At 66.5% G+C, this 24,471-nt stretch overlaps 1 protein-coding gene across 1 annotated transcript; it reads right to left on the bottom strand.

Moving 5' to 3' along the window:
• Window positions 1–1,688: 1,688 nt before the first annotated feature.
• Window positions 1,689–23,663, bottom strand: TMEM201 (transmembrane protein 201). Its single transcript, XM_045858968.1, has 11 exons — window positions 23,412–23,663; window positions 16,837–16,957; window positions 16,095–16,295; window positions 14,599–14,775; window positions 13,132–13,484; window positions 12,436–12,639; window positions 7,502–7,734; window positions 5,846–5,917; window positions 4,952–5,251; window positions 4,070–4,207; window positions 1,689–3,356 (listed from the first exon to the last, which is right to left on the bottom strand). The coding sequence occupies exons 1-11, from the start codon at window positions 23,522–23,524 to the stop codon at window positions 3,259–3,261; spliced, it is 2,010 nt and encodes a 669-aa protein (XP_045714924.1). The 5' UTR covers window positions 23,525–23,663; the 3' UTR covers window positions 1,689–3,258.
• Between the last annotated feature and the right edge of the window lie 808 nt (window positions 23,664–24,471).

Below are 24,471 nucleotides of genomic sequence, written 5' to 3'. Positions count from 1 at the left end.
ACACCCCAGATGCCTCCTAATGGGGGGCACCTACCTCTGATCACCCCGAAGAGGGGCCAGGAGCCATCGGGGTGCTGCCTCTGGCTGTGTGGAGGGCCCAGGTGTGTCACATGGCTGGGTGGGAGGTGGGTGGGGTGTCAGCAGTGGCCTTCCACCTTTTCTTTTTTAAATCAGAACCTTTCCTGACCTAGGTCCTGAGTGACAATCTGCTCTTTGCAAATATGGCTGGAACTTCGATATTTTGACCATCGCCCTGTATCCCCCCCCCCCCCGCCCCGCCCAATAAGCAGACTTGTAACCTGGGGCAGGTAGGTATCCTGAACAAAAGTCAGCAGAAAGATTAAAAAAAAAAAAAAAAACAACACTAGGTCCTTTTCTGTACCTTTCTAGAACATAATCAGGCGGCACAGAGAAAAAGCTCTGGACTCTTGATAAACCTTTGACAGAAAGGTTCGACTCTCAAGAGGTACCCCGAGGAAAGCCTTCAGCACGGCAGACGCAGGTCCCTGACAAGGGTGCCCCGGCCGGGAGAGCGGGGGTGGGGTGGGGGCCAACGGGGCTCCCAGCTGCTCGGCAGAAGGCACAGGTGGCCTGTGAGATGCACGAGGAGGGCGTCGGCACGTGGAAACAGGCTGGTGATCAGGCGCCAGCGTGTGTCCACAGACCCCAAACCAAAGATCCCAAAGCGGCACACGCGGGAGAGCAGACGCGTGGTTTGGGCTGGTTGTGGGATCACTTTTCAGACCACACGGACGCGCCTGAGAAGGACACAAACGCTCGCAGAAACTGCGTCGGGGGCAGGGCCTTCCCAGGGCCCCGACCCGGTCCCCTCGCCACAGCGCAGGGTCGGGCTGGAGCCGTTTCTTCCTCCACGTGCACCTGGCAGTCACCGGGGGAGGGCTTCCCAGTGGGCTTCCTGTGGTCCCCAGACGTCATGGCCTCAGGGGACACGGACCCTGAGGTCAGTGGATCGGAGGTGTTTTGGGGGCCGTCTGCGGGCTGCTTGGCTCTGCTGTCCCAGGGTCAGGTGTAGAAGCCGCTGCCCAGCCGCCCCCCCACGGGCCTGGGCCAGTCGCTGACAGGCAGCGGGGCTCCCGCATCAGGCAGTGTTTGAGTCATGGTGTTTGAGTCGTGGCCCCTCAGCCCTGGGTGGCAGGCCCACACCCCAGGGATCCTGGCTTAGCACAGGGCCAGGACGGCGTCGCCAGGGGCTCCATCGGTGCCCACCCACACCGGGCCGGCTGACTGCAGCCCAGCCCCTAGGCCTGGATGGGACCCCTGGCCGGGCCCGGGGGTCTGCCTGGAGGGGCTGGTGCTGAGCCCTGCTGCTGGATTGCCGGCCACACGGAGTGGGCTCAGGAGAAAACATGGTCTCTGGGCACAGGGGACCCCACCCCCAGCTCCTAAAGAAACAGCTGCCCCCCCCCACGACGGGGTCCTTCTCCAGCTGCAAAGCAGATAAAGACGAGTTCAAAGGTCGGTATCTCTTCGTTTCCCTTTTTTTTTTTTGCTTTTGTAAAGAAAAATAAGGTGGTGTTTTTTGTTTAAGCAAAGCCCTTCCTGCCCAGCCTCCCCCCTCCTCCTCTGCGGGGTGCGGGACCCTGGCCCTGGGCTGGGGGGCCAGGCCTGTGTGGGGGGCAGCGTGGGCGATCTGCACTGGGCTTCCTCAGAGCCAGAGAGGAAGTGCATTCGAGAATGGAGTTTGGCTTTATTAGGCAAAAAATAAAGTTAAAAAGTCGACACACGCGCCCACTGTACAAACGGGGGCCAAGAGACACCGTCTCTGAGTTGGAACCATTTAGGGCAGTTGGACTCAGGGTCCTGGTGTGGCCCCCGGCCCCCCCGGTCTGGGCGGGGGCAGGGCAGGGCACAGGCGCTCTCGGGACAGGAGTGGGGGGAAGAGAGGGAGGGAAGTCAGAGCAGTCTCCTTCCCCACGTGGTAAAAAAAATTACTAAAAAAGCACCCAAAGCTTAAAAAAACTAGACCTCCCTGGCAGGGAGACTCGGGGCACCTGCTGATCAGCACGATGCCTTCCCCGGCAGAGACGTGTAGAAAAATAAAATGGAACTTTATCCCTGAATGACAGAGTGAAGACCCTTCCTCCTGCCCCCGGGACCCCCAAGTCTGAGTTCCTCCAGGCCGCCAGTTCCTCCCCACGTGGCAGACGTGTGTGCACTGTCACGCACATGCACACTGGCGTCCGAGGCCCAGGGCGGCAGGGACAGGGGCCTGACACCCACGCTCCCTTCCCCCTCATGGCTCTGCAAGGGTCCCCGTGTAGGACCGAGCTCCCTGCTTCCTCCCGAGAGGCACGATGGGACCCCAGCACCAGGATGAGGGTGCGGGCACGCCTGCGGGGGTGGTCACGGAGGTGGCCGGGGCTAAGGGGAGCTGGGGAGCAAAGCCAGCCACGGTGGCCTAAAGACAGGAGGTCACGCTCAGGCCACAGTGACAGGAGAACATAAGGGGAGAAGGAGGGGTCTCAGCGGCTGAAAGGAGCCAGGTTCAGGGTGGGTCGGGCCCGGTCTCCTTGGTGACGGCGGGCTGCCCAGGCAGTCCGTGGCTGAGGGTCGGGTGAGGCCCCTGAGGCAGCACACAAGGCCGGGTCCTGGGTAGTTTCTCAGGGTGATGAGGCTGCTTGCCTGGGAAGGTCACCAGAGGTAACAGAACAGGGGTGCACTTGGGCAGAAAGGGGTCTGGGGGTGAGGTGCTTAGACTAGTCCTGAAGGCCCAGCTGGGCCCCCAAGACCCAGGAATGGAGGTGCCCGGGGCCAGGGACCCCACTGCCCGTCAGAGCGGCTGGAGGACAGGCCTGGCCAAGGCCAGCAGGAGGGGCAGGACCGGGCAGAGCACGCTCGTCCTCAAGGGCCCCCCCCCCCGGCCTCCCCAGGGGGCCTGCAGCGCCCGGTGGTCCGGGGAGTACAGTACTGCGACGTGCCCACGGCCGTGGTGCAGGGGCGGCCCGCACAGGCAGGGCGGGGCTGGGGGAAGGGGCCCCAGGGCCGGGCAGCCCCGGGGCGGACCCCTGGCTTCGGGCAGCACCAAACACGACTGATGTGAGTCCAGAGGTGGGCGGGGGAGGGCGGCCCCACGGCCCAGGCCAGCCCCTCAGTCCGGTGGTGGGGGAGGGGTCCCGGGGCCAGGACTCCAGGCAGTTGGTCCAGGGCCCCAGGAAGAGGCTCCGAGGCGGCAGTGGCGGCGGCAGCATGCACCTGGGTGCGCCCTCTGGGACCCCGCGGGCGCCAGAGGCCCTGGGGTCAGCGCAGGCTCTGGTACAGGTAGGCCGAGGTGAAGAGGGCGTTGGCAGCCAAGCTCACGGCCAGGAGGCCCTGGACCAGGGAGGGGCCGAAACGACCTTGGAGAGAGCGGAGAGACCCCGTCAAAGGCATGAAGGTCAGAAGACGAACCCGGGGTGGGGGTGTCTGTGCAGCTGAACGCCCCCTGGGCCGCCAGAGGCGCTGTGGGGCCCGCAGGCCCCGCCCCCAGCTCCTTCCTTGTGCCCAGAGGCCTCCCCACCCAGAAAGACACCCCGAAACGGGGTCATCTGGTTAGGTTGTGCCTCCCTGAGGGGGCCTTGTCTCCTGAGCCCATGCCCCCAGGCAGACAGGCACTGGCCAGGGCGCCCTGCGCTTGCACCCTGGTGACGGGGGCAGGGAGTGACCTCGCTTCACAGACAGGAAATGGGGCTTTAGGTAACGCGGCCCCGGCCCCGGCCTCGGAGGTAAGCAGCCACGGGCCATCTGTGGCCACGTGGCTGGTGCAGCCAAGGAACTAAACTTTCACTGTTACCAAACTTTAATTTTGTTAAATTTAACCAGCCATCTGTACCCAGAGGCTGCGGTAACTGAGAGCACAGACTCAGACCTAGTCAGAGGGTGGGGCTGCCACCTGCTGGGCCATAGGCTGGGTCCCCAAGGCGCTGGGCGGGTCACCTAACCGTCCTCCGTCCCTCAAGGCCCCCCCTCGAGGGTCCTTCTCCGTCAGGGTCCCAGACTGAACGGGAGGTGACGGCGGCTGCAGACCCGAGGCCCCAGGCTGCCCAGCGCCCCTCCCGAAACCCGCACGCACCTGTCCAGGCGGCGGCCCCCTCGGGGCAGCCCCTGGTGGTGGTGTCCACCGCACAGGTGGACGACTGTGAGGAGTCGTCCTCCTTCTTGATGGAGCGGCTGCTGCAGGCGCTGCTTCTCTCCGGCACCGACCTCATGTCTGCACAGAGAAGGGGGGCTCAGTGGGCGCTCCCGGCGCGCCCCTGGGGCAGGACCAATCGCATCCACCCCCACCGGCTCTCCCACCGCAGCTGCTGGCTGCCAGGGCGCTGGTTTTGGGTCAGGTGCAGCGAACGCCACCGCCAACAGGGGCTGGCCGGCGACGGCCACAGCACAGCTTCCAGGGGGTTACGGGGCGGGGGGCGGGACCAGGGCCCTCTGCCTGCCCTTCCACCAGGCTGGCCAGGGCTCGGGGCCAGTGGGACCAGATCTTCCACATAGTCAGAGCCTCAGGAAACCCACACAGTCATGGGAAAATTCCGGATTTTCGAGGTCAAGGCCTAATTTTAATAAAATTTAAGTGTTTTGCAGACCAACATTATTTGAGCAAAACAAAAATATCTGTAAGCAGGTGCAGCCTGGCATGGCGTGATGTGTTTCTGATCCACCTGAAGGAACAGACGGCCTTTCAGGTCAATTGCAAAACATGAAAATAAAGTCAGCCAACAAAGGGCAGTGTCCCGGAGGGTTCAAGGTCACGGGAAGCCAGGCCAGGGGCTACTGGGGCTTGGGAGAGTGGCCTCGCACACTCGGCTAAGATCCAGGGCTGGCCCCGTGCGGCCTGCTGACGGGTGTGCCCCTGCCCCACTCCCCCCGTCCCGGCACTGGTCATGAGGAGCTCCCACAGCCCCGTGGGCCCTCCTGCCTCCAGAGAGGGGTCGGGGGGGGGGGGGGCGGGGCGTACCCAGAGTATGCTTCGTGTCCTGCGCCGGCTGCCTCCGAGGGGCCTGGGGTGGCTCGAGGCTGAAGAGGCTGCCGTTGTGCGGCGAGTGGTCGTCGGAGCTGCTGGGGGTGCTGGGGGCCTCCCCGGGGGGCGTCGGGAACAGCAGCAGCTTCTGCCCCTTCAGGTTGAGCCGGGCAGGGCTGATGAGGGGCCTGCGGTGGCTCAGAGAGCCAGAGCTGGAGGCCACCGAGCCGGCCACGGAGGGCGCGCGGGAGGCGAGTGGGGAGGAGGGGCAGCTCCCGGACAGCAGGGAGAAGTAGTCTGGAGGGCGGGAGGAGGACAAAGACAACGCCGGTGACGTGTGAGTGCTCGCGACCGTTAGGGAAAGCTGCGGCGGCTGTTCTGTTCCCTGCTGACCCGGGAAGAAAGGGCTGCGCACAGACTGGGGCACAGGGGGAGAGGAGCCCGCGGGACCCTCAGCCGTGTCCCCTCTGCCTCCTGATTCTACCAAAGCCCTGGTGTCTCCCTCAGCTGAGAGCAAGGCCCGGACAGACACCAACTCTCGGGACCTGAGGTCAGCTCACCCACGCCCCGCTGACCACGGGCCCCGAGCACACCATCCCCCGCAGCGGTCAATGGTGAGGACGACAACAGTGCCTCTAACCCTAGAAACCACCACACCCATTTCGCAGAAGAGGAAACTGAGGCCCAGGGGTGTCAGTCACGTGCCCAGGGCTGCGCAGCTGGGAGGCACAGCGCTGGGATTTGACCACAGGCGCCTGCGGGACCCTAGGCTCCCGCCTAACCCCCCCTCGGTCCCACCCCACACGGGGCTCTGGAAACCCCGCCCACATGCTGCCGCCACCAGGGGTGGCTTCCCCGGCCCTCCTCTCGTGGACTCTCTGGTCTCCTTACCTGAAAGGGGAAGCTCCCCGGCTCGAGACACCTGGGACGGCGGGCGGCTCCCACTGAACAGGTAGCCTGAGTCTGGGGGAAAGGAAGGGGGCGCGGGTCAGGCCGCAGAGACAACCGGCGCCCACCTCTCTGCCCCCACGGCCCGAAATCCGACCTGTCCATCCACACCTTCCGTTCACCCCAAGGCCAATGAACCCGAGTCATTTCAGTTTTTCAAAAACAAACCGAGAGGAAGAGTGCCCGCCCCCTGGCAGCCTGCTACCCACTCCCCCGCCAGGACGGTCTGCATCGGCGTCGGCCCAAACACACCGCACCCCCACCCCGGCTCCTGCTGGGCGGCTCCAGACACAGTCTCTCGGGGAGGGGCCAGCTGCCAGGCCGCCCAGGCTCCCCTGTCCAGGGCGGCCATGGTCCCCCGGCCCCAGCTGCCGCTCACCAAGAGCCCAGGAGGCCCCATGAGCACCAGGGCCTGAGCCGGGCCAGCTCTCAGCTGTGACTCGCGTGCAGACACTCAGGAGCTCTGCTAATTAATGATTTCCTGGCAGGGGCACAGGCAGCCGTCCGTCTCCCAGCAACCCGGCCACAGGCGGTTACCCAGACGCACCCGGAGTCCAGGTCCGTGCACTCCAGGCAACCCCGCCCTCAATCCCATCCCGGAGGCCCCGAACTCTGTTCACTGTGCAGCCCCAGGGCTGGGCCCCTGCGAGCCGTCCCTCCTATGGTGTGTGCACGTGACGCCCCCTCCCCGCGAGGACCCCCACCTGCACACGGCAGGGCCACGGGCCTGAGCGGGGTCCAGCCCCGCCTCCCAGCAGCGGCAGGACCCCAGGCACATCACGGAAGGAAACTGAGGCTCACAGGGGTGTCTGGCTGAGCTGGAACCCCCGCCCGGCACAGTGCCGAGGGGCTCAGGTGAGGCAGTGACTGTGTGTCAGCGAGCCCGTGTGACCAGGAGGCGCCTGCATTCTCAGGGGACGGGGTCCTGCCCGGCAGCCTCAGGCCTAGGACCCGGGGAGCCCACTCCAGGGCCCCCCAGGGTGAGGCACACCCAGCCCCTGCGAGTCGGCTGCCCCAGCACTGAGGACCGGCTCAGACCCTGCGTGGCACTCTGGGAAGGAAACACCGGGTTGCACTCACAGCGGCCTTTCCAGGGAGAGCCTGCGGGGACGAGCGAAGCAGGAGACAGTCTCCGTGGCAAGGACCAGGGCTCGGTCAGGCCAGGGTCTCCGTGCAGCCAGCGCTCAGCATGTGTGACCGAGCTGCACTGAGTCCTGCCGCTGGGACCACACAAGAGGCCGGGGCAGGATTTCTAGTCCCTGGGGCCGACAGCCAGCAGCAGTGACAACCAGGGCCAGGACGGTGGTACAAGAGCGCCCCAGAGGGTGTGAGCCTGTGCTGAGCGCCTGCTGGGTGCCGCTGCCCCGGCAAGCGCTCCAAATCCATCGTCTCGCTGACCCTCAGCCACCCACGGGTGGGGCTCCTTTCTCTTGAAGGAAACCGAGGCTCGGAGTGGTGAAGTCAGTCCCTCGGCCCACGGCTGCCCCTGAGTGGACGTAGCAGGACTTGAACCCATCTCCTCCCATTTTTACAGCCGGAGCCCCTGTGCCCAGCTGCCCACAGTCCAGCACGGCCCGCCGACGCCCGCGTGCCTCTTACCTGTCCGGGTCAGGGAGGGCAGGGTCCCCAGCGAGAGCGCCCGGCTGAGGCGGCCGGGCAGCGAGGAGGGCGAGGCCCGTCGGGGGGAGCGGAACAGCGGCTGGCCGGCGAGGGGCAGGAGGCCGGGCGGGGCGGGGAGCAGCAGAGATGGAGGAGAGCCTGGGACGCCGGGGCAGGGCACGGCCAGGCTGGGGCACGCGGGGAAGAGGCCGGCCGGGTCTCCGGGGAGGTACCTGCAAGAGCCCGGGGGGCAGGGGAGAGTGGAGGAGGGTCAGCGTGGAGGGCGCTGGAGGCGGCCTCCGCCCAGCTCCGCCCCCGCCCCCCGTGCAAGGTGGGGCCCGAGTCGGGGTCCCAGAGGAGGCGTGCGTTAGTTGAAGCGGAGAAGCAGTCCGACCACATTCACACCATTAGGATCGGGTGGCCGGGAGGTGCCAGCGTGACCCACCCCTCCCTGCATGCCCCCTCCAACCCCCCTCAGCGTCACAGCAAACTAGCTCCACTACGAGTCTCGGTATTAAAGTGACACTGTCGCCCTTGCCAACCTCACGCCGGCCCTCCGCCGTGAAGCACCAGCGCTCAGCCCCAGGCCAGGCGCGGTACTGGCCGGTGGCCTCGGGCCCCTCCTTGCCTCGCCTGCTCGCGCCCAGGGCCTCCTGGCAGCGGCCGAGCTCAGGGGGCCCCTGCTTCCCGGGGGTCCCACTGCGCTCTCTGGCCTCGGACGCTGGGCACTCATCTGAAGCCCCCTTGTAGAGCAGGGGGGCGGGGTGGTCAGGCTCAGGGTCCCCACGAAAAGACATGCGGCACACAAGCCAAACTCGGACTTGGAGAAGACCCGTAAGCGACCACGAGGCTGCCCAGCAGACGGAAGGGGACAGTGTCTCTTTAACGCGAGAATGGTACAGATCACACCACAGGACCCGGTGGCCCCAAGCCGGAATGTCAACCATGCTTCCGATTAAGGCAACTGATTACAGAGGGGGGAGGGGCAGAGACAGTTAATGCATTAGTCCGTCCTCCATCTGGACGGAGCTGCGGGAGTTCCAGCCTTACCTCGGTCCCAAGGGGCAAAGGAGCCCGCGGACAATGTGCCGACGAGCAGGCACGCTGGCCCGGGCCCTGCAGCGGGGCCGGGGCGGCTAAGGGACCCACCCGGGCCCACCTGGACTGCACCCCCGGGGCGCCGCCGGCCAAGCTGCACTCTGCCGAGTTCCTTGCCATTCTCCACCCTCGTCCCTCCCTTTGCACCGGCTTTGAGGAAAGTGCAGGGTCAGTGTTGCCCTCCCGGCGATCCTTTTTAATGTCCTTCGAAGGGCCAGCAGGCCACTGGGGCTTCAACAAAACCAAAGGCAGGCCCAGGGTTCAGGGATGTGGAGAGATCGAGGCAGGAGCTCATCAAGCCGCCCCGGCTGGCTGAGGCTGCACCCGCTGCCCCGCCCCGGAGCCTGTCCGACAGCCACCTCCGTGCCCTGGGGACACCTGGGGCAGGCCCCACCCTCAAACATCTCGACAGAATTCAAACTGTTCGGCAGGAGGGGGAGACGTTAGTCCCGCATGGGCAGTCCAGGCCCGCCAGGCCCTTCAGCCGGCTCGCTCTGACTGTAGGCAGAGCTGCCCCTGCTAGGCCGTGCCTCCCTGAGGACCAGGTGCGTCCTGTGCAGCGGCAGCCTGACCAGCAGAGGCCGCGCCCAGCCCCTCCCAGCAGACGGCAGCGGGGGAGAGCCGGCTTCCCGCACCTCCTCTACCGGGCGGTCCTCCCGAGGGCCACCCCCAACAAGCAGCAAGAGGAGGGGTCTGAGCCAGCTGCCGGTTTCACGTAGCACAGGCGGTCCCGCCTCTGATGCCACTAAAAATGCCGGCGCTGAGGGGAGACAGTTCTATGGTCTCCCCCCTCTCGCCGTGACACCCAGGGACATCCCTCAAATACCGGGTCCTGCGGGGACCGGTCGCCCAGGAGCCTCCTGTTAAAGGAACCCCGTCTCCACCAGCCCCCAGAAGCTTCCCAGGAGCCGACGCTCCCTTTGTCGAGGCCCTGGGGCTACCCTGGGCCCCCCAACCTCCAACCCCGCCTCAAACAGGAACCCAGCCCAGAACCCAAGCCTGTCACCCATGGGGACAGAGGAAGGGTTGGGTGCCTGCACTGCGTCCCACCCGGCACTGCGAGGGATGGGTCCATTCCAGCCAGACCCCAGCCCGGGGCTGGGGCATTTCCAGCAGTGTGCTGAGACGGGGAGAATCCCCGAGCCCCGCCCCCCCCCCCGCCTCCTGGCAGGGCATGTGAGGACAGCCAGGCCCTGTGCCTCTCCATGCCCACGTCCCCAGTTCCCGGGCCTGACTCCTGCGGGCAACGCCTGCGCCCCAAGGCCCCCGCCCTCGGCACAGAAACCTCAGAAGGAACAGGAGACAAAAAACAAAAAAGACGCGGTACCTGACGCCCACCGGCCGGGGCAGGGCCCCGGAGGCATTTATTTAAGATACAGCACGGAACACACGGGGCTGGGGCTGGGGCCGGAGGTGGGGTTACAGTCGTCAGAGGGTCGCTAGACAGTCGTCACTCTGCACAGTCGCGTGGGGACAGGCTCCTCCCCGGGCCAGCCGCTTGCTCCTCCCGGGCGACTGTTACGGAGGTGCCTGCTGGGCCCGGGGTGGGGACCCCACACGCTGGGGGGGCGGAAGCCACCACGGTACCTCCTCCCTCGAGTCTCGGGGACAGAGGTCCCTGGCGGGGGCGACATGGTCACAGTTAACACATCGCAGACCCAGCGGTGCCTGCACTTCCTGGCCGTGCCAGTGGCGTCAGAAGGTGCTAGAGTGCGCTCCAGGTGACGGCCATTTCAGGGACAGACAAGTCACTACAGAGTCACGTGGAACCCCAAGGCGGCAGGAAGCCTTCCCCTGACGAGGTCGTCTCCTGAGGGCGCCTCCCCACCCCCGCCAGCGGGGAAGGCCACGCATCTGCTCAGCAGGGCTCCTGGCCAGCTAGAGAGCTGGTCGTGGCTATCATAAATAACTTAGCTTAAATACACACATACACACAGATGTCCTGCTTCTACTCAATGCCAACAAAAGCAGTAATTAGCGTCACGCCGTCAGTTTCCCGGGCAGACTCCAGACGCGAGGGCATGCACAGCCCGGCCCGCTGACCCCTGGCTCTCCACCGGCCCTGGGGCAGGCTGGCTAGGGTGCAGGGTCGGGTCCCGGCTCGGCCCCTCCCACACCTCCCTGTCTGGTCAGCGTGTCTCCACCTCACCCCCACGCAGAACAAGCAGGCAGGGCCTCCTCTGAGGCCACACAGCTGAGTGAGGGCAGCTCCCAACCCGCTGGGGCCCTTCACACGTGGGTGCCGGGAGGGGCAGGGGATCGGGAGGGCCCTCCCAGGACCGCTCGAACATGAGCATTGGTGACAGTGGGCTCAGATGCTCTCTGGGACCTCACGGGGCGTCTGGCCAGGGCTCTGTCCCACCTGCCCTGCAGGCCCAGTTGGTTGGTGGCCCTGGGCGGAGGGTGGCCCTCATGCCTATGTGATCCGTTTTTGCCTTCCAGGGGCTGTGGCGTGGAGGGAGGCTTATGCTCCGAGTGACGAGCGCCAGGACATGGGCCCTGGAGGGGCCGTGTAGCCTGCTTAGGGGTCGCCCTCCTGCCCTGACCCTCGCAGGAGGCCCCCAGTCTCCACAGTGTGTCCCCGCCAAGGCCACACAGCTAGTGAGCGGCAGGTCTGTGCCACACACCAGCACCCCCTGGAGCGCTGGCTCCAGGAGGACAGCGTCCCCCGTGGGGCTCTGGGCCTGCCCCACCGGACGTGGGAAGCAGGAGCCTCGGCATCCTCATGCGGGGCCCTGCAGAAAGGTGACAGTGACAGGCCAGAGGGACAAAGTGACAAATGACCTGGTATCCTCAGGGGCCTGCACCATCTCTGGGGCCGCCTACCCTGTGCCAACCTTGGGCAACTAGATCGTCTTCCGGGCTCCACACAGAGGGAGGGGTGAGCAGAGGGCTGGGGATGTCCCCGGTATCGGGGGGGTGCTGGCGCGGCCTACGAAAGCCGTCCAGGCCCAGCCATGTGGGCCGGGGTCCTGACGCTCCAGGGCAGAGCCAGGGCCCTCCAGGAGGGCGGGCGGGGCACGCGTGCCCTGGGTCCGCCTGCCTGGCCCCATCGTGCCGAAGAAATAGGTGCACAAGGGCCTTCGCAGGCTCCCCAGCCTGGCCAACCCCCGCCACAGCCGCCGAGGAACCTGCCGACCACGGCAGAGGCAGACTCCCCACTCCTCACCGTGAGGAGAGCCTTGCCCTACAAACTCAGGGTCAAGGCCAGTCTGGGCCCCAGAACGGCTCCCCCCACCCCTGGGGAAGGAGGCCGGGCACTGGGCAGGACCAAAGGGACCGGCCGGGGAGGCGATGGGGACGAAGTGCGGGCTCTCCTCTGGGCCTGCTCAGCAGCGCCTGCCCGTGTCCAGCTGCCCGAGCGGTCAGGCCATGCGGTAGGGGCCCAGCCTGCAGCCAGGGGGGCCAGCCCGTGTCAGGAGCCCAGAGAGGGGGCTGGCGGAGGGAGGAGCACACGGCAGGCCCATGGCCCTCAGCCCGCGGTGTCGGAGGCAGGCCAGGGCCGTGGCCGACATGCGGACACCTGCAGCTGCTCGGAAGCCACAGGTCGTGGGCAGGCCTTGTGGGTGTCGCCTGTGTTCTGGCCTCAGGGCAACGAGGGGTCTCTGGCCAGACAGACGGTGGCAGTGGGAGCAGCTACGGGGCACTGGGGCAAGGTCTCAGATGGGGATGACTTACTGGTGTAGAAGGGCAAGGGGAGGGGCAGGCCCGGGGTCTCCAGCTCGGCAGAGCTGGGAGCGCGGCAGAGAAGCGCCCTGCCTGGGGCCGGGGCCAAGCTCTGGGGCTGTCCGTCCATCCGTCCGTCCTCCCCCCGCAGTCACTGCTGCTGCTCTGACCTTCGGGGCCGGAACCTCCGCGGGCCTGTCGCCTTCCTCGTGGCCACGGCTGCCGTGAAGCCCACCAGGCAGCACAGGGACATGGTGCTGAACTTGAGCGTGTCCAGCCAGCTGGGCGAGGCCGCCGGCAGGTACTGCCCGGCCATGTGCAGCCCCAGCAGCAGGGCCCACAGGCAGGCGGAGAAGGCGTCAATCCTCCGGAGCCTGCGGGGAGAGCGGGGCGCGGGTGAGGGCCCGTCTCCGCGGGACGAGACCCCTCCCTGTCCTGCCTCGTCCCGCCCCCACCCGACCCTGCTCAGAGGTCGGGACCCAGAGCCAAGAGGAGTGCGCGGGCCCCTCTACCCGCCCCCAGCGCTTGCACCCACGTGACTCTGAGCCCAGCGCACTAGCCACGCTGCGGGGCTCCAAAACCGCCCCCAGAGCCACTGAGATGGCGGGGACATCGCCGGACCAGGGCCTGCGCCTGCCGCGGGCGGGAAGGCGAGGGTCAGAGGCGCTGCCTCCCTCGCCCCTCCCAAAGCCAAGTCATTCATTTAGTGTCGCCCACCAGACTCCCAGCTGCTGGGAGGAGGGGTGCATGGGGTTTCGGCCGCGTGCCCAGCAGACCTCCCGGCTCCGCCCCGGCACTGTCCTCCCCGGGCCCTGTCTGAGGCTGGTCTCCCGACCCAGCGGCAGAGCCGCCTGGCCCACACGCACCTGATGCGGCCGGCCAGCAGCATGGCCAGCAGGCAGGTGAGCAGGCCCAGCACCACAACGCCGGTCTGGTGGCTCCGCCCGAAGGCCCAGGCCTCCCGCAGCTTCTCCGCCCCGTGCTCCGGCAGCAGGCCCAGCAGCTGGCGCCAGCCCTCCGCCCCGGCGGCAGTGCCGTTGTCGGGGGTGGCAGAGCCATTGCCTCCGGGGGGCAGAGCTGGGGGCAGGGTGCCCCCCGGGGCGAAGGGGTCGCTGGCGCCGTACAGCGTGGTGGCCAGCAGGAAGGCGCAGGCCAGGAAGGCGAGGGCGCGGAGCATGATGACCTGGGCCGGGGCCTTCGCCGCGGACGAGCAGAAACTCTGTGGGCGGGAGACGCTGGTCAGCGTGGCTGGGGCCCCACGGCACTCACCGGGGACCCCCCTCCCCCCGCCCCGGGACCGGTGAGCAGCGAGTCCGTCTTCACCAGACTCTCGGACAAGCTCAGCTCTGCTCTGGGCTCTGCACCGAGCCCCCCGGGACCGCCCGTTCCCGGGTCGTACCCCCTGCGAGCGTGACCCTGTGGGGGTGAGGGGCTACCACGTTCTTAAAGAAGCCATTTTCATAGTATGGTGACCTTATTCTCTCAAATAAAGCTTTCCATAACTTTGTCAAATCCTCACCAGAAACTCCCACTGGGACGTTAACTGGGATTGTAATAAACGCACAGACCGCTCCGGCCAAAGTTAAAGCCCACAGCAGCGCGCGGTTCAGCCCAGGAACGCGGCGGCAGGAGGAAACCGCAGGCCCGAGCGTCCCGCTGCGCACGCTCGGGCACGCGGCTGGCGGCGTGGCCAGCAGTCAGGGGCCTGGCTGCACACTAGAACCACAGGCCGACTGGACACAGGGCACATCCGGGGACCCGAGTGGGTGGGGAGGAATTTCTTTTTGGGGGGTGGTTTTTATGTCTAAATCTACTTGCTACTGTATTTTAAAAACTGGAACATTCCACCAACTGAACACCATGGTGGAAAATTTCAGCCACACCGTCCTGGGCTCAAATCCCGGTGCCTCGGCACACGGGGTGCGGGGCCCTCTGTGGTCACCACACCTCCCCGTGCGGTGTCCGTGGCTGCGAGTGGCGGCCGCAGAGCTGGGCACGTGGCCGCCGCAGGGTGCCGTGCCGCGGGAACAAGCGGCAGGCGCGAGGGCGTGCCCAGGCACAGCAGGGCAGCGCAGACCCCGGCAAACACGCGGACAACAGGCGGCCCCGACACGGAGCCCCTGTTCCCGGGACACCCGCTCGGCTGTTGGCACCAAGGGGCCTGGGGTCGGGGTGGAGACAGGTCCCCATGGGGCGGCGCTTCCCCAGGGAAGAGGGTCTCGGCTCTGGAGAGCAGCCCTCCGGCAGGGGAGCCCACCCTCTGGGAGGGGCTTCCTGCACAAGCCTGAGGGCTGGGACACCCCCAAACGTCCCGTGGGCACCCCCCCCCCGACCTGCGTGTGGCTCTGGTCCGCCTCCCGGCGCTTGAACTGGTGGCTGAGCAGCAGGGCGCGCAGCTGGCGGTTCTGGTGCTTGATGTAGTGCTCAACGGCCGCCTGGCACGGCCGGCACAGCTTGTACATCTGCTCCAGGTGGTGGCGGTACACCTCGATCTCCTCGTCGTACCTGCCCTGCGGGGCAACGGGGACAGGGGCTTAGGGTCTGGGGTTCAGCTGAGGCCGCCCCTGTCGAGCGCGTCGAGCCTGGGCTCGCTCCCAAGTGGGGTGCCCGGCCAAGGGCAAACCGCCCCCCGATCCTGCTTCTCCCACTGCCCAGCAGGACGGACAGCGTGCTGAGTACGGTGACAGAGGCTACCGGGGGTACGGGCTGGCCCAGGACGCAGGACGCAGCAGGGACCCACAGTGATGGGAGACACCGCGGCCAAGTTCTGTGCTCTGGAGGGTGCCCGTGGAAGCCAGGGGCTCTCACTGCGGTCCCTGCTTCAGGCCCGGCGCTCCAGAAGGGCGGCCAGCGGAGGAGGCGGCGGCTCTGGGCTGCCGCTGCCCAGACTTGGGCAGACGGACTCCCGGGTCAGGCCCCTCCTGTGAACCCTGGGTCTGGAAAGCACCAGAGGGCCCTGGCTGGTCTCCATGGGGGTTGCAGGGTCCTGGGGTTCCAGGAATAGCCTGGAAGACCGAGTCCAACCCCTTTCGTCCTCCTAAGGACGCGGCAACAGTCCTCCGCCCGTTTCTAGGGCAGCCGACGATCTCGGCCTGCAGCGGCCGGCAGGCTTCTCGGCCTGACCCTCCCTTGTGGAGACTGAACTCGCCAGGGAAGCTGTCCTGGTTGCCAAGCCACATGCGGCCCCTTCTTTCTGCAGATTCCCCGCCTTTCCCTGCCTGGCCCTCGCTCCCCGCCCCCCCCGCCCCCAGTCCCAGGCTGGGCCCTGGGGAGGTGCCAGCAGCTCTGGGTCTCAGCTCCTGAGGTCACGAGCACCGGTCTGCGGGCGGGAAGGCAGCACTGGCCAGGCTGTAAGGCTGCCGGGCTCCACGGCAGGCCGGGGGGACGTGAACGCCCACCCTGCAGCCTCTCGGCCGCGCCCAGCTCCCCACCTCTCCTGAGGCCAGGAGCTTCCTCCGCCAGCTCCGGAGTGAAGCGTCCAACCAGCCAGCAGGCAAGCCCGACCCAGGGGGACACAGACAAGATGCACCTGACAGGACCCCAGCCAGAGCTACCTGCTAGCTGGCACAGGCCGGCCTGGACCGGCAGGCAGCGGGTCGCCGCGATGTTCCCAGGCTTGGAGCCAAGAGAGGCAGGACCACGAGGCAGAGGGGGAGGAAGTGTGCTCCCACTGGCGGCAGGAGACCACACGCCGGAATGTGGTGCTGGCACGGGGAGGGGCCCGTGGGTGCTGTCCGGGGAGCCCTGCGCGTGCTGGTGCTGCCCTCGCTGCTCCTCGCAAGCAGCCCAGACCCCCCCTGTCCCCCCCCCCGCCCCGGCCCGGCCTCACCTCGTCGCGCGGCGTGAAGGCGGCCAGCTGCTTGATCTTGGTGGTCTGGTGGTGGCTGCACCGCCTGCACAGCAGCACCTGGCTGCTCACCCACTGCTGCGCCTGCGGCTGCGCGGGGGCGCAGGGGCTGGGCGCGCTGCTCACCACGTGGTTCAGGTGCTCCAGGTACTGGGCGGGGATCGGCTTGTTGTAGTCGCCGTTCTGGGGGAGGGGGGACAGAGTCGGCGGGGAGCTCTGACCCGGCGGGCGAGTCTCCACGGCGGCTCCCCACAGAGGGGCAGCAGGCCTCGGGTGGTCCCACCCTTCCCATGCAACACACAGCAGAAGCTCGCCCGCCACAGAAACCTCGACAGGAAGCCCGGCAGGCCAGCGGGAACGCAGCCGGGAGCCGCGGCGTGGTGCCGGCGGCCGTGGACTGAACCCTCCAGGGCCCCAGCCGCCCGCGCTCATTTGCGTGGTGGCTCGGGCAGAGCAGAGCGGTGGGCACAGAGACCGTGGAGCCTGCAGGGCCTGGTGTCCCCCCCGGCCTCTGCAGAGAGCCCGCCGGCCCCCGGTCAGGGGCAAAGTGGAGCCAGTGCCCACGCTATGAGGCCAAGTCTGCCAGCGTCAGTGGCACGACCCTGGACGCGTCACCTTGGTGCCCAGGCCCAGGGCTGTGGTGAGGGCAGAGCCCGCCGGCCCTGGACGGGACGGGGTGGGAAGGGGGTTAGGGTTAGGGTTAGGGTTAGGGGCCAGGGCGCACCTCCTGGAAGCCGTTGTACTGCTCGCAGTGGGGGCAGTCCCAGCAGTTGCGGTTCCCGTAGGGCACCACCGTGTCGTGGTTGCAGAACCAGCAGTTGACGGTCGTGTGCGTCGGCTGGGACCTGTGCGCAAGGGAAGAGCCGAGTCAGCAGGGAGGCATCTGCGCGACCCCCGCCCCGAGCACGGAAACCAGGGAAGGGATGCGGGAGGCAGGACCCGGCAGGGCGAGAATCCCGACCGGACGTTCTGCGTCCACCAGAAGGACCAACCAGGAGGCCACGGGGCTTCGGCCTCGGCCCTCCAGGAGAAGCCGCCGCACCCTGCGGGTCCTGACACTCACCAGATCCCTGGGCTCCAGCCGGCCCCTGGGGGGACCCGGGGCCGCCGGCCCCTGGTATCTCAGGGCTCAGGCGTGGGGGCACCGGTGCCTCAGGCCACAGGGCCCACAGCGATCAGGGTCCAGGACCGACTGCCAGGCCCGTTTCCAGGCTGCAGACATGGTGCTCCCGGGGAGCACCCCCACCCCCTCCTGTGCTTCACAGAAGAAAGTCCCTAGGAATGGGGGCCAAGGAGGCGGAGGGGCGGGGACCGGAGACAGCTGCTCAGCCTGGGGCCCCCCCTCCCTGGTCCAGAGAGCAGAGCGGGCAGGCCACAGCAGCCTCCCGGGCCACACGTGTGGTGACAGGTGGCGTCTGCAGGGTAATCCCAGCCCAGACGCCAGGGGATCCCTGCCCTGGGCCCCACCTGACCCCGACTGCCTATGGGTGCGCACAGCCACTGCCCGGCTAACCCCTCCAGTCCTAAGAACCTCGACGCTCTGCGGGGGAGGGGAGGCAGCTGCGTGAGCCCCAGGGTCCTGGCCAGGCCACCTCCACCTCTGGGGGTGCCACCGGGACCCAGCTGCAGTGGGCAGCCACACCGCACAGATGACCCTCCTGCCCAGAGTGGGGCACACCCTAGCTTCCAGATGTGGGCCCCGGGGAGCCCCTGCTCTGCCTTACTGCCTAGGGCTGCATCTGCAAAGTGTGAAGTCACAGCACCCAGGGCATCCGTGTGACAAGGACCCAATGACATCAAGACACACAGAGGTGCTCTGCGGCACGCAGGGCCAGCTGTCACTGCCCTGTCCCTTGGGAGGGACAGAGCTCCGACTCCAGATGCTGTAGCTGCCCCCTGCCTAGCCCCTCCACCGGCCGCGGGCAGGCTACAGAAAGTTCTCCGAGCCTCAGCCTCACCACCTGTGTGCCGGGCACAAGAACACCCCCTCACTGGAGGCTGCGTGGGGAGGTGCGCGGCAGCGCCTGGCCAAGAGGCCCGATAAAAGGTAGTTACGTGGGGAGGGCAGAGGAAGAGGCTCTGAAAAGTGCCCCCCGAAGCCCCCTCAAACCGATTCTCCACCACGCTAGACACGGACGGAGGAGACGGACGGAGGAGACGGAACCAGTCTCCACAGAGCAGGGCCGGGGGCCCACAGAGGACAGCCGGGATACCCCCTGCCCGCCCCTGCCCCCGCTCAGGCCGCGCGCGGTCTCACTGTGGGCAAGGGGCTGTCAGGCCGCAACCTGTCGACGGAAAGAGCAGCACCCTGGCCACAGGAATGGCCTTTGGGGGAAGTCACGCTGCCCCCTGGGGACAGTGGTAATCCCAGCCCCAAAGAGGCTGCCCGGAAGGATCAGACGGGCAGACGGGGGGGGATTAGGAAGCGCGAGGGCCCAGGAAGCTGGCCACCGCTCACCGGTCAGCACTGTGACAGCGTCACTGGGCTCACGCAAAGAGCGTGAGCGGAGGAGGCTCGGCCCCGGCTGCAGGTGCAGGCGCCGCCCCACTGGCTCACAGGCCGGCACCTGGCACCCTGGGCAACCTCTCTGTTCACCGGCACCTGCTTCACGGGCCTCTGTGTCCCCGTGCGCGGGGCGTGTCCCCGTGGGTGACGACGCGGGCGGGTGGCCTGCATCACCTGCTCCCTGGGGCCCTGCAGCCTCACAAAGGGCCCGCTCACCCCAGAGCCCCAGCACGCCACACCCCCACACCCGGCGACGGGACCGGAGCCGGGCAGAAGAGCCGCGCAGCCCCCAGACACAGAGAGAGACGAGGAAGGGGAGAGAGGCCCTGGCCCGCGGAGCAGCGGCAGGTGGGCAGCCCCCAGACGTCACCATTTCCGCTCAGAATCTCCAGCCCCGTTGCTAGGGAAGTCAGCCCGGCCTGCAAGCCGGCAGCGGCGGGAAGGGAGGAGTGTTAGCCCTGGTCCCTGGGGCCAGTGGCTCCAGCCCCTGTCACTTCCTCGCCCAGGGTGTGTGTGGGGGGGGAAGGGGCCTCTCTCTCAGCCAGAGTGACGCCAGGGAGTGGTCTCCCACAGCCCCTCTGGGTCAGGCCCTGCAAGGGTCTGTGCGCCCGGGAGAGGCAGAGGGGCCAGCAAAGTGGTGGGGAGCTGGACGTGAACCCCACCCCCCCATGCCCCCCCGCGCTTGATGCGTGGGAGCGAATGTGAGCTGTGTCTGGGGCGACACCCGGCAGCCAACTGCGCGGCCTGTGCGGTTTCCAAGGCTGGCCCCGGGGCCGGGGCCTCCGGGCCCCCCATCTACCCCCACCGGGCCTGCCCCGGGGGTGTGTGGGCCCCTCAGTTCTAAGCCAGCGCAACCCTGGCCCTGCTCTTGCTCGGGGAAATGCCCCCCAGCTCTCCTCGAGAACCCCTCAACCCGCTTCTCTCCCCAAGCCCGAACCTCCGCCCCGGCGAGGCTCCGGGACCAACCACTCCCAGCGGAGAAGGTCTAACAGGACAAGACAGACATCTCCTCGTGAGGCAGCGCCGGCCCTGGCAGGTGCTTGCCCCACTCCCGCTACACCCCCCCGCTGAGCTCTCGGGCCCCTGGGGAGCAGGGGAAGGGGGCGCGGCATACTCCGGGCCCAGCCCTCCCCCAGCCTGAATACACACTGGGGAGGGACAGACGGACACACACCCTTAAAAACAGTGTCATGCCATCCGCCCTGGACACGGATGTTGAATTAATGAAGCTCGTGTTCTCATATCCCCCCATTCCCTACAGGTGGGGGGAGGGGGCGTTCCAGGAGTGAGACCACCTTGGCCCAGGACCCTGCCAGAGGCCGGGCGCCTGCTGTGGGCCCGGCGCTGCACCCCGGAGCAGAGACATGGGGTGGGGCTCAGAGTCCAGGGGAGGCCAGCGTGTCAACTGGCTTTCACCAGGCCTCGAGGGGTGCCCAGCCTCCCCTGAAAGGGGCCTGGCCCAGAGCTTGAGACCCTGGGCGCGTGGGCTGGTCTGGCAGGGTCTGGAAAGCGGCCTCAATGAGTCAGACTAGTTGGGGACCAAGAGGTCAGCCCCCGGCAGGGCCCCCCCCGCCCCATGACACCCAGGGCAGTCTCACACAGGTGAGGGGCTCCTTGCTTGCTCCTCTGAGCCTGAAGCGGACAATACGTGTCGCCCCACTCAACAGTGAGAATCCAAAAAAGCTCCTTCTGCAGCGATAGCGGCATCAAACTGCCAGCCGGGGCCCAGCGGGCCTCCGGGCAGGCACACCTCCGTCCACGGCAGCCCCGCCAGCCCAAGACAGAAAGCCCCAAGCCCCCCCCTCTGGCGGCAGACCTGGCCTGGAGCGGGCAGACCCCCTCGCGCTGACTGAGCCAGGCTTACAGAGGCGCAGAAAGGAGCAAACTCTCTCCTTCTGACCTGGACACGGCGACAAGAACAATGACCTCGGGGGCAGCTGGTGACAGATGCCACAGGAGACAGGCCAACAAGTGGAGCATCTGCTGTCACCCTAAGGCACGGGTCTGCTGGCCAGCAGCGCAAAAGGAACAGATGGCGTTCAAACAGGCGGGGCTGCCGGGCAGATGGGCGACCACCCAGCCAGCGTGCGTCCAGGGTGCAGCGTACCCTCGGCCAGAGTGCGGCACCAGGAGAGCATGGAGGGAGGGGATCGGGAGCGGGGACTCTAGGTGACAAGACAAGGCTCTGCTGCTCAACCCCAGAGCTGCATCCCCTTGGTAACAAGCCAACAGACACCTCTGGGTGCTGTGGGTGGCCCCTGAGGTCCCGAGCGGGGACATGCTGGCAATGCAGAGCGGCAGGGTCCGGGGGTGGGATGGGCTCAGGAAGCCATGATGACCACCCGGACCCAGGGTGAGCAGGATCCTGGGAGTGTGATGTGGGCTTCCGCCTGAGCCCGTGCTGGCAGCCACGGGCCCCCATGGGTGCAGAGGGCAGCCGAGAGCTCCAGGCTCGGTTAGGGGCTGAAGGGCTGGCGGGTGGGGGGGGGGGGGCGGTCTGCCGTGAACAGCTGGTAGCTGAAGGGCAGGAAGTCCAACCGGACAGGCCCTGTTTCCTGAGCTGCAGAAAGGGGAGGACCGTGGCCCCTGCCCCCCAGGGCGCACCAGGTGGCAGCAGGAATGTGCTCCCCACTGAACCAGCATTGGCACCGAGTCAGTCACGGTGACCGGGTCAGGAGAACTGCACAGGTGTGGAAGCCAGGCGGGCCCTGCCTTGGCTGAGCCGGCAAACACCCACCACAAACAGTTCTCCTCACGTGTCCTCCAGGGGGTCATTCAAAAAACAAAACAAAACAAAACAACCCTTGCTGCAGCCAAAGCCACCAGTCCTCTCTGTCCCAGGGTTCTCCTCCCTGGAGGGAGATGGGCTCAGTCTCTGTGGGGCTGGTCTTGCTTCTGAATCGTGACAGTGGCCAACCTGTGACCCCTAGACAAAAGCCAGTGCTCTCTGAGCACCTCGGAGCGTCGTGGGAAGGGCCGGTCCCAGGCCCAGGCGCCAACAGGCCTGTCTCGGCCCAACAGGCCCCCAGGCTGCCCACAGACCCCTGGTGCTGCTGGAGTGTGACGCCTTGCAGGACCCTCCTGGCTCCCCTTGCCCAGCCCACCCGCTCGGCTCTGCGCGAAGGCCCCGGAGCCCGGTCTCTGGGAGAGGGAAAGCTGTGGCTGGCCGCCTGAAAACGGCTGACGCACGCGACACGGGAACATGCGACACGGTCTGAATCCAGCCCTGCTACATGCGAAGGAGGCGTGGCACAGCTGGGGACAGCCCCGGCTCTGCTCCTCAGGGCGACGTCCCCCGTCCCGGGTTGACTGGGAGGCAGCAGTGTCCAGGACGCTAATCTGGGTCCAAGCCTCTGTGTCCACTTGAGCAAAGCGCTCTGCATCTCTGCACCCCAGTCCCCCTGTGTACAAAATGACTGGTTTGAACCTGCTGGTCCCACAAGCCCTCCCAGCTTCCAGAAATCGGGATGGAACCGGGACACTAGAGATGTGGGTTGTCAGGGACCCCTTGAGTCGGGGGCTCCTTAAATCCCCAACTGCCCTCTCTCCTTGTCTGCCGGGCTGACTCCTCCTGCAGACACAGCTGGTGTCCCTCCTACCTCCTCCCCCTTCCTCCCCTGAGCACCCTCGCTTCTTTTCCTCTTGGGTGAGAAGCAGTACATGCTGGTGGTTAAGGAAGAACAGCCAAAGAGCCCAAGTTCAAATCCCAGCTCCACCGCTTGTGCCCAGTGACTGTGGGCAAGTGCCTTCGTGTCTTCCGCCCAAATTCTGAGCGTTACACGTTCCTGGCTGAAGCAACAAACCCATCCGCTGTGCCCGCAGAATGTCCTCACAGCTCCGTCTTTTCCCCCGTCCCCTGGGAAGGTGGATCAGATGGGGAGACAGTCTGGCTATTGGAATCTCTGCTGAAACGAGAGCTTTTGGCCGTGACCGCCAAGGTCCATGAGGCAGGCTGGCTCTGAATGGGGGTGGGCGTGATCTCTGAGCCGAGCCTGAGCTGGGGGCGGGCCTGAACCAGCTCAGCCGCAGCCCCAGCGCACTGGAAACACCTCCGAGGTGGCCCAGGTTTTCCCTGCTCTTGGAAGCTGTGTATCCCAGCGGTTAGGGATGCAGGCTCCAGGACCAGACCCCCTCAGATGGCACCCCGACCCTTCCAATTAGTAACAGCTCACTTAAGCTCTCCCGACCGTCAGCTTCTTTAGGGGGGGCGGGGGCTGTAACTCTTTAAATGTGCTAACGTGAGATTAGAACAACGCGGGAGACAGTGTAGCAGACCAGAGTGCCACCTAGTATCAGGCCACCCCGACGTGCTCTCGAGGACCAGGGGCGGGGCTGAGGGCGGAGGGCAGTCAGAGCGCAGTGCGATGCCGGTGGGTTCTCCAGCGGGGATTGGGGAGCCAGAGTGGGAGTTCGTGGGGCGGGGGCGGGCGGCTGCAGATCCTGTGGCTCGGCCAGCACAGGTCTCTGCACAGCACAGGGGGAGGAAGTTTGTAACCACGTGATAAGTGCTGTCGCCCACCCCGCATTCCTGAACTCCTCAACCCACTCCACAGCCGTCTCGGGATAAGGATTCCAAATCCGGTCTTCTTTTGGGGGGTGGGGACGTGCAGAGCGAGTATCAGCACGTGGGTACACAGGCCCGGCCCCCACCGCAATGCCGAGGCCTCGCTGGGCACCGGTAGGGAGGCGCCGTGCGGTTCCAGACCCGCCAAAGCGGGAGGGTGGCGGGCTGAGGGCGGCCGGCAGGCGGCTGGGGACGACGGGCCGAGGCCGCAGGGGCCGCGCACACTCACCTGCGCACGATCCGGTAGAGCAGCACGCCGGCCGCGGCGCACGCCGTGACCCCCAGGCCGCCGGCCAGGCCGGCCGTGGGGCAGCGGGCCAGCAGCGCGCTCACTCCCTCCATGGCTCCCGCGCGGTCGGCGGGAGGCGGGAGGCGGGCGGCAGGTGGCGGGCAGTAGGCGGCGGCGCGGGCGAGGGCCGCAGGCGAATCGCGGGGCGCGGCGGCGCGCACCTCCTCGCGCCGTGACCTTCGTCGCTTTGTAGCCGGCGCGGGCCCGCCCCCTGACTCGGCGCGCTCCCGCTGCGCAGCCAATCGGGGAGTGGGTCGAGCCTGGTGGGCGGGGCGCCGGGGGGAAGTGGTGGCCCGACCGCGCTCCCTTGCGGCCGGAGGTGGGATGTGGCTCGGAGCCCGGCCCGCTCATTCCGCTCCCGCTCTGGCTCTCTCGTCCGCCAACCTTAGCGTATCTGGCTACCGGAGGGACTGCTTGGAACTAGCCATTGCTCCTGCTGATTCTGTTTCCCCAACGCCTAGCCAGACGCGGCCGATGTGTGCAATGCTGGTGTGCTCCTTAATCCACTTCCACTGCAGCCACGCCAATGGTCGAAAATAATTTATAGAAACATTATGTTTATAGAAACAGGGACAAGGTTGAATAAATCACAGGACGGCCATACATCTGAACATAATGCAACTATTAGAACGTCAGAGCTATAGGGATTGGACTGGAGGGATGATACAATGTTCAAAAAGCAACATACACATTAACTTTGACGCTATCCAAAATTAAGTAGAGGATGGTTAAATGAACTACAGTTAACTCCAGGAGGTGGGATTAGCAGGGAAGATTCATTTTATGCAAGTGTTTTTAGTATTATGGATTTTGGCTAAGTTACTTTTATAACTAAAAAGAAAGTAGTAGGAAATATTTGTATTGACACAATATGTTTCGGTGTTGTCACGTTTCCAGTGTTTTGGGGGTCACGATTAAGAGTTCTCACTGTTGTGGACAGCAATGGGTTATTTGTCGGGTTTCATGTGACAGGTTAATCTGTCTCACACCCAGTCCTGTG

The sequence above is a fragment of the Phyllostomus hastatus genome, unplaced genomic scaffold, assembly GCF_019186645.2.
Source record: "Phyllostomus hastatus isolate PE091 unplaced genomic scaffold, TTU_PhHast_1.1 phas_scaffold_182, whole genome shotgun sequence".
Classification (NCBI taxonomy): domain Eukaryota; kingdom Metazoa; phylum Chordata; class Mammalia; order Chiroptera; family Phyllostomidae; genus Phyllostomus; species Phyllostomus hastatus.
This window is presented reverse-complemented; position numbering and strand designations above follow the sequence as displayed.

What these genes read in the sequence shown, in the direction of transcription:
- TMEM201 (XM_045858968.1), bottom strand. Translation starts at nt 23,524, where the DNA reads ATGGAGGGAGTGAGCGCGCTGCTGGCCCGCTGCCCCACGGCCGGCCTG. An exon ending in GGACACGAAGCATACTCTGG is followed by an intron (nt 4,208 to 4,951) that starts GTACGCCCCGCC and finishes TTCTCTGTGCAG; the next exon opens with ACATGAGGTCGGTGCCGGAG. An exon ending in GGGGGCCGCCGCCTGGACAG is followed by an intron (nt 3,357 to 4,069) that starts GTGCGTGCGGGT and finishes GCTCTCTCCAAG; the next exon opens with GTCGTTTCGGCCCCTCCCTG.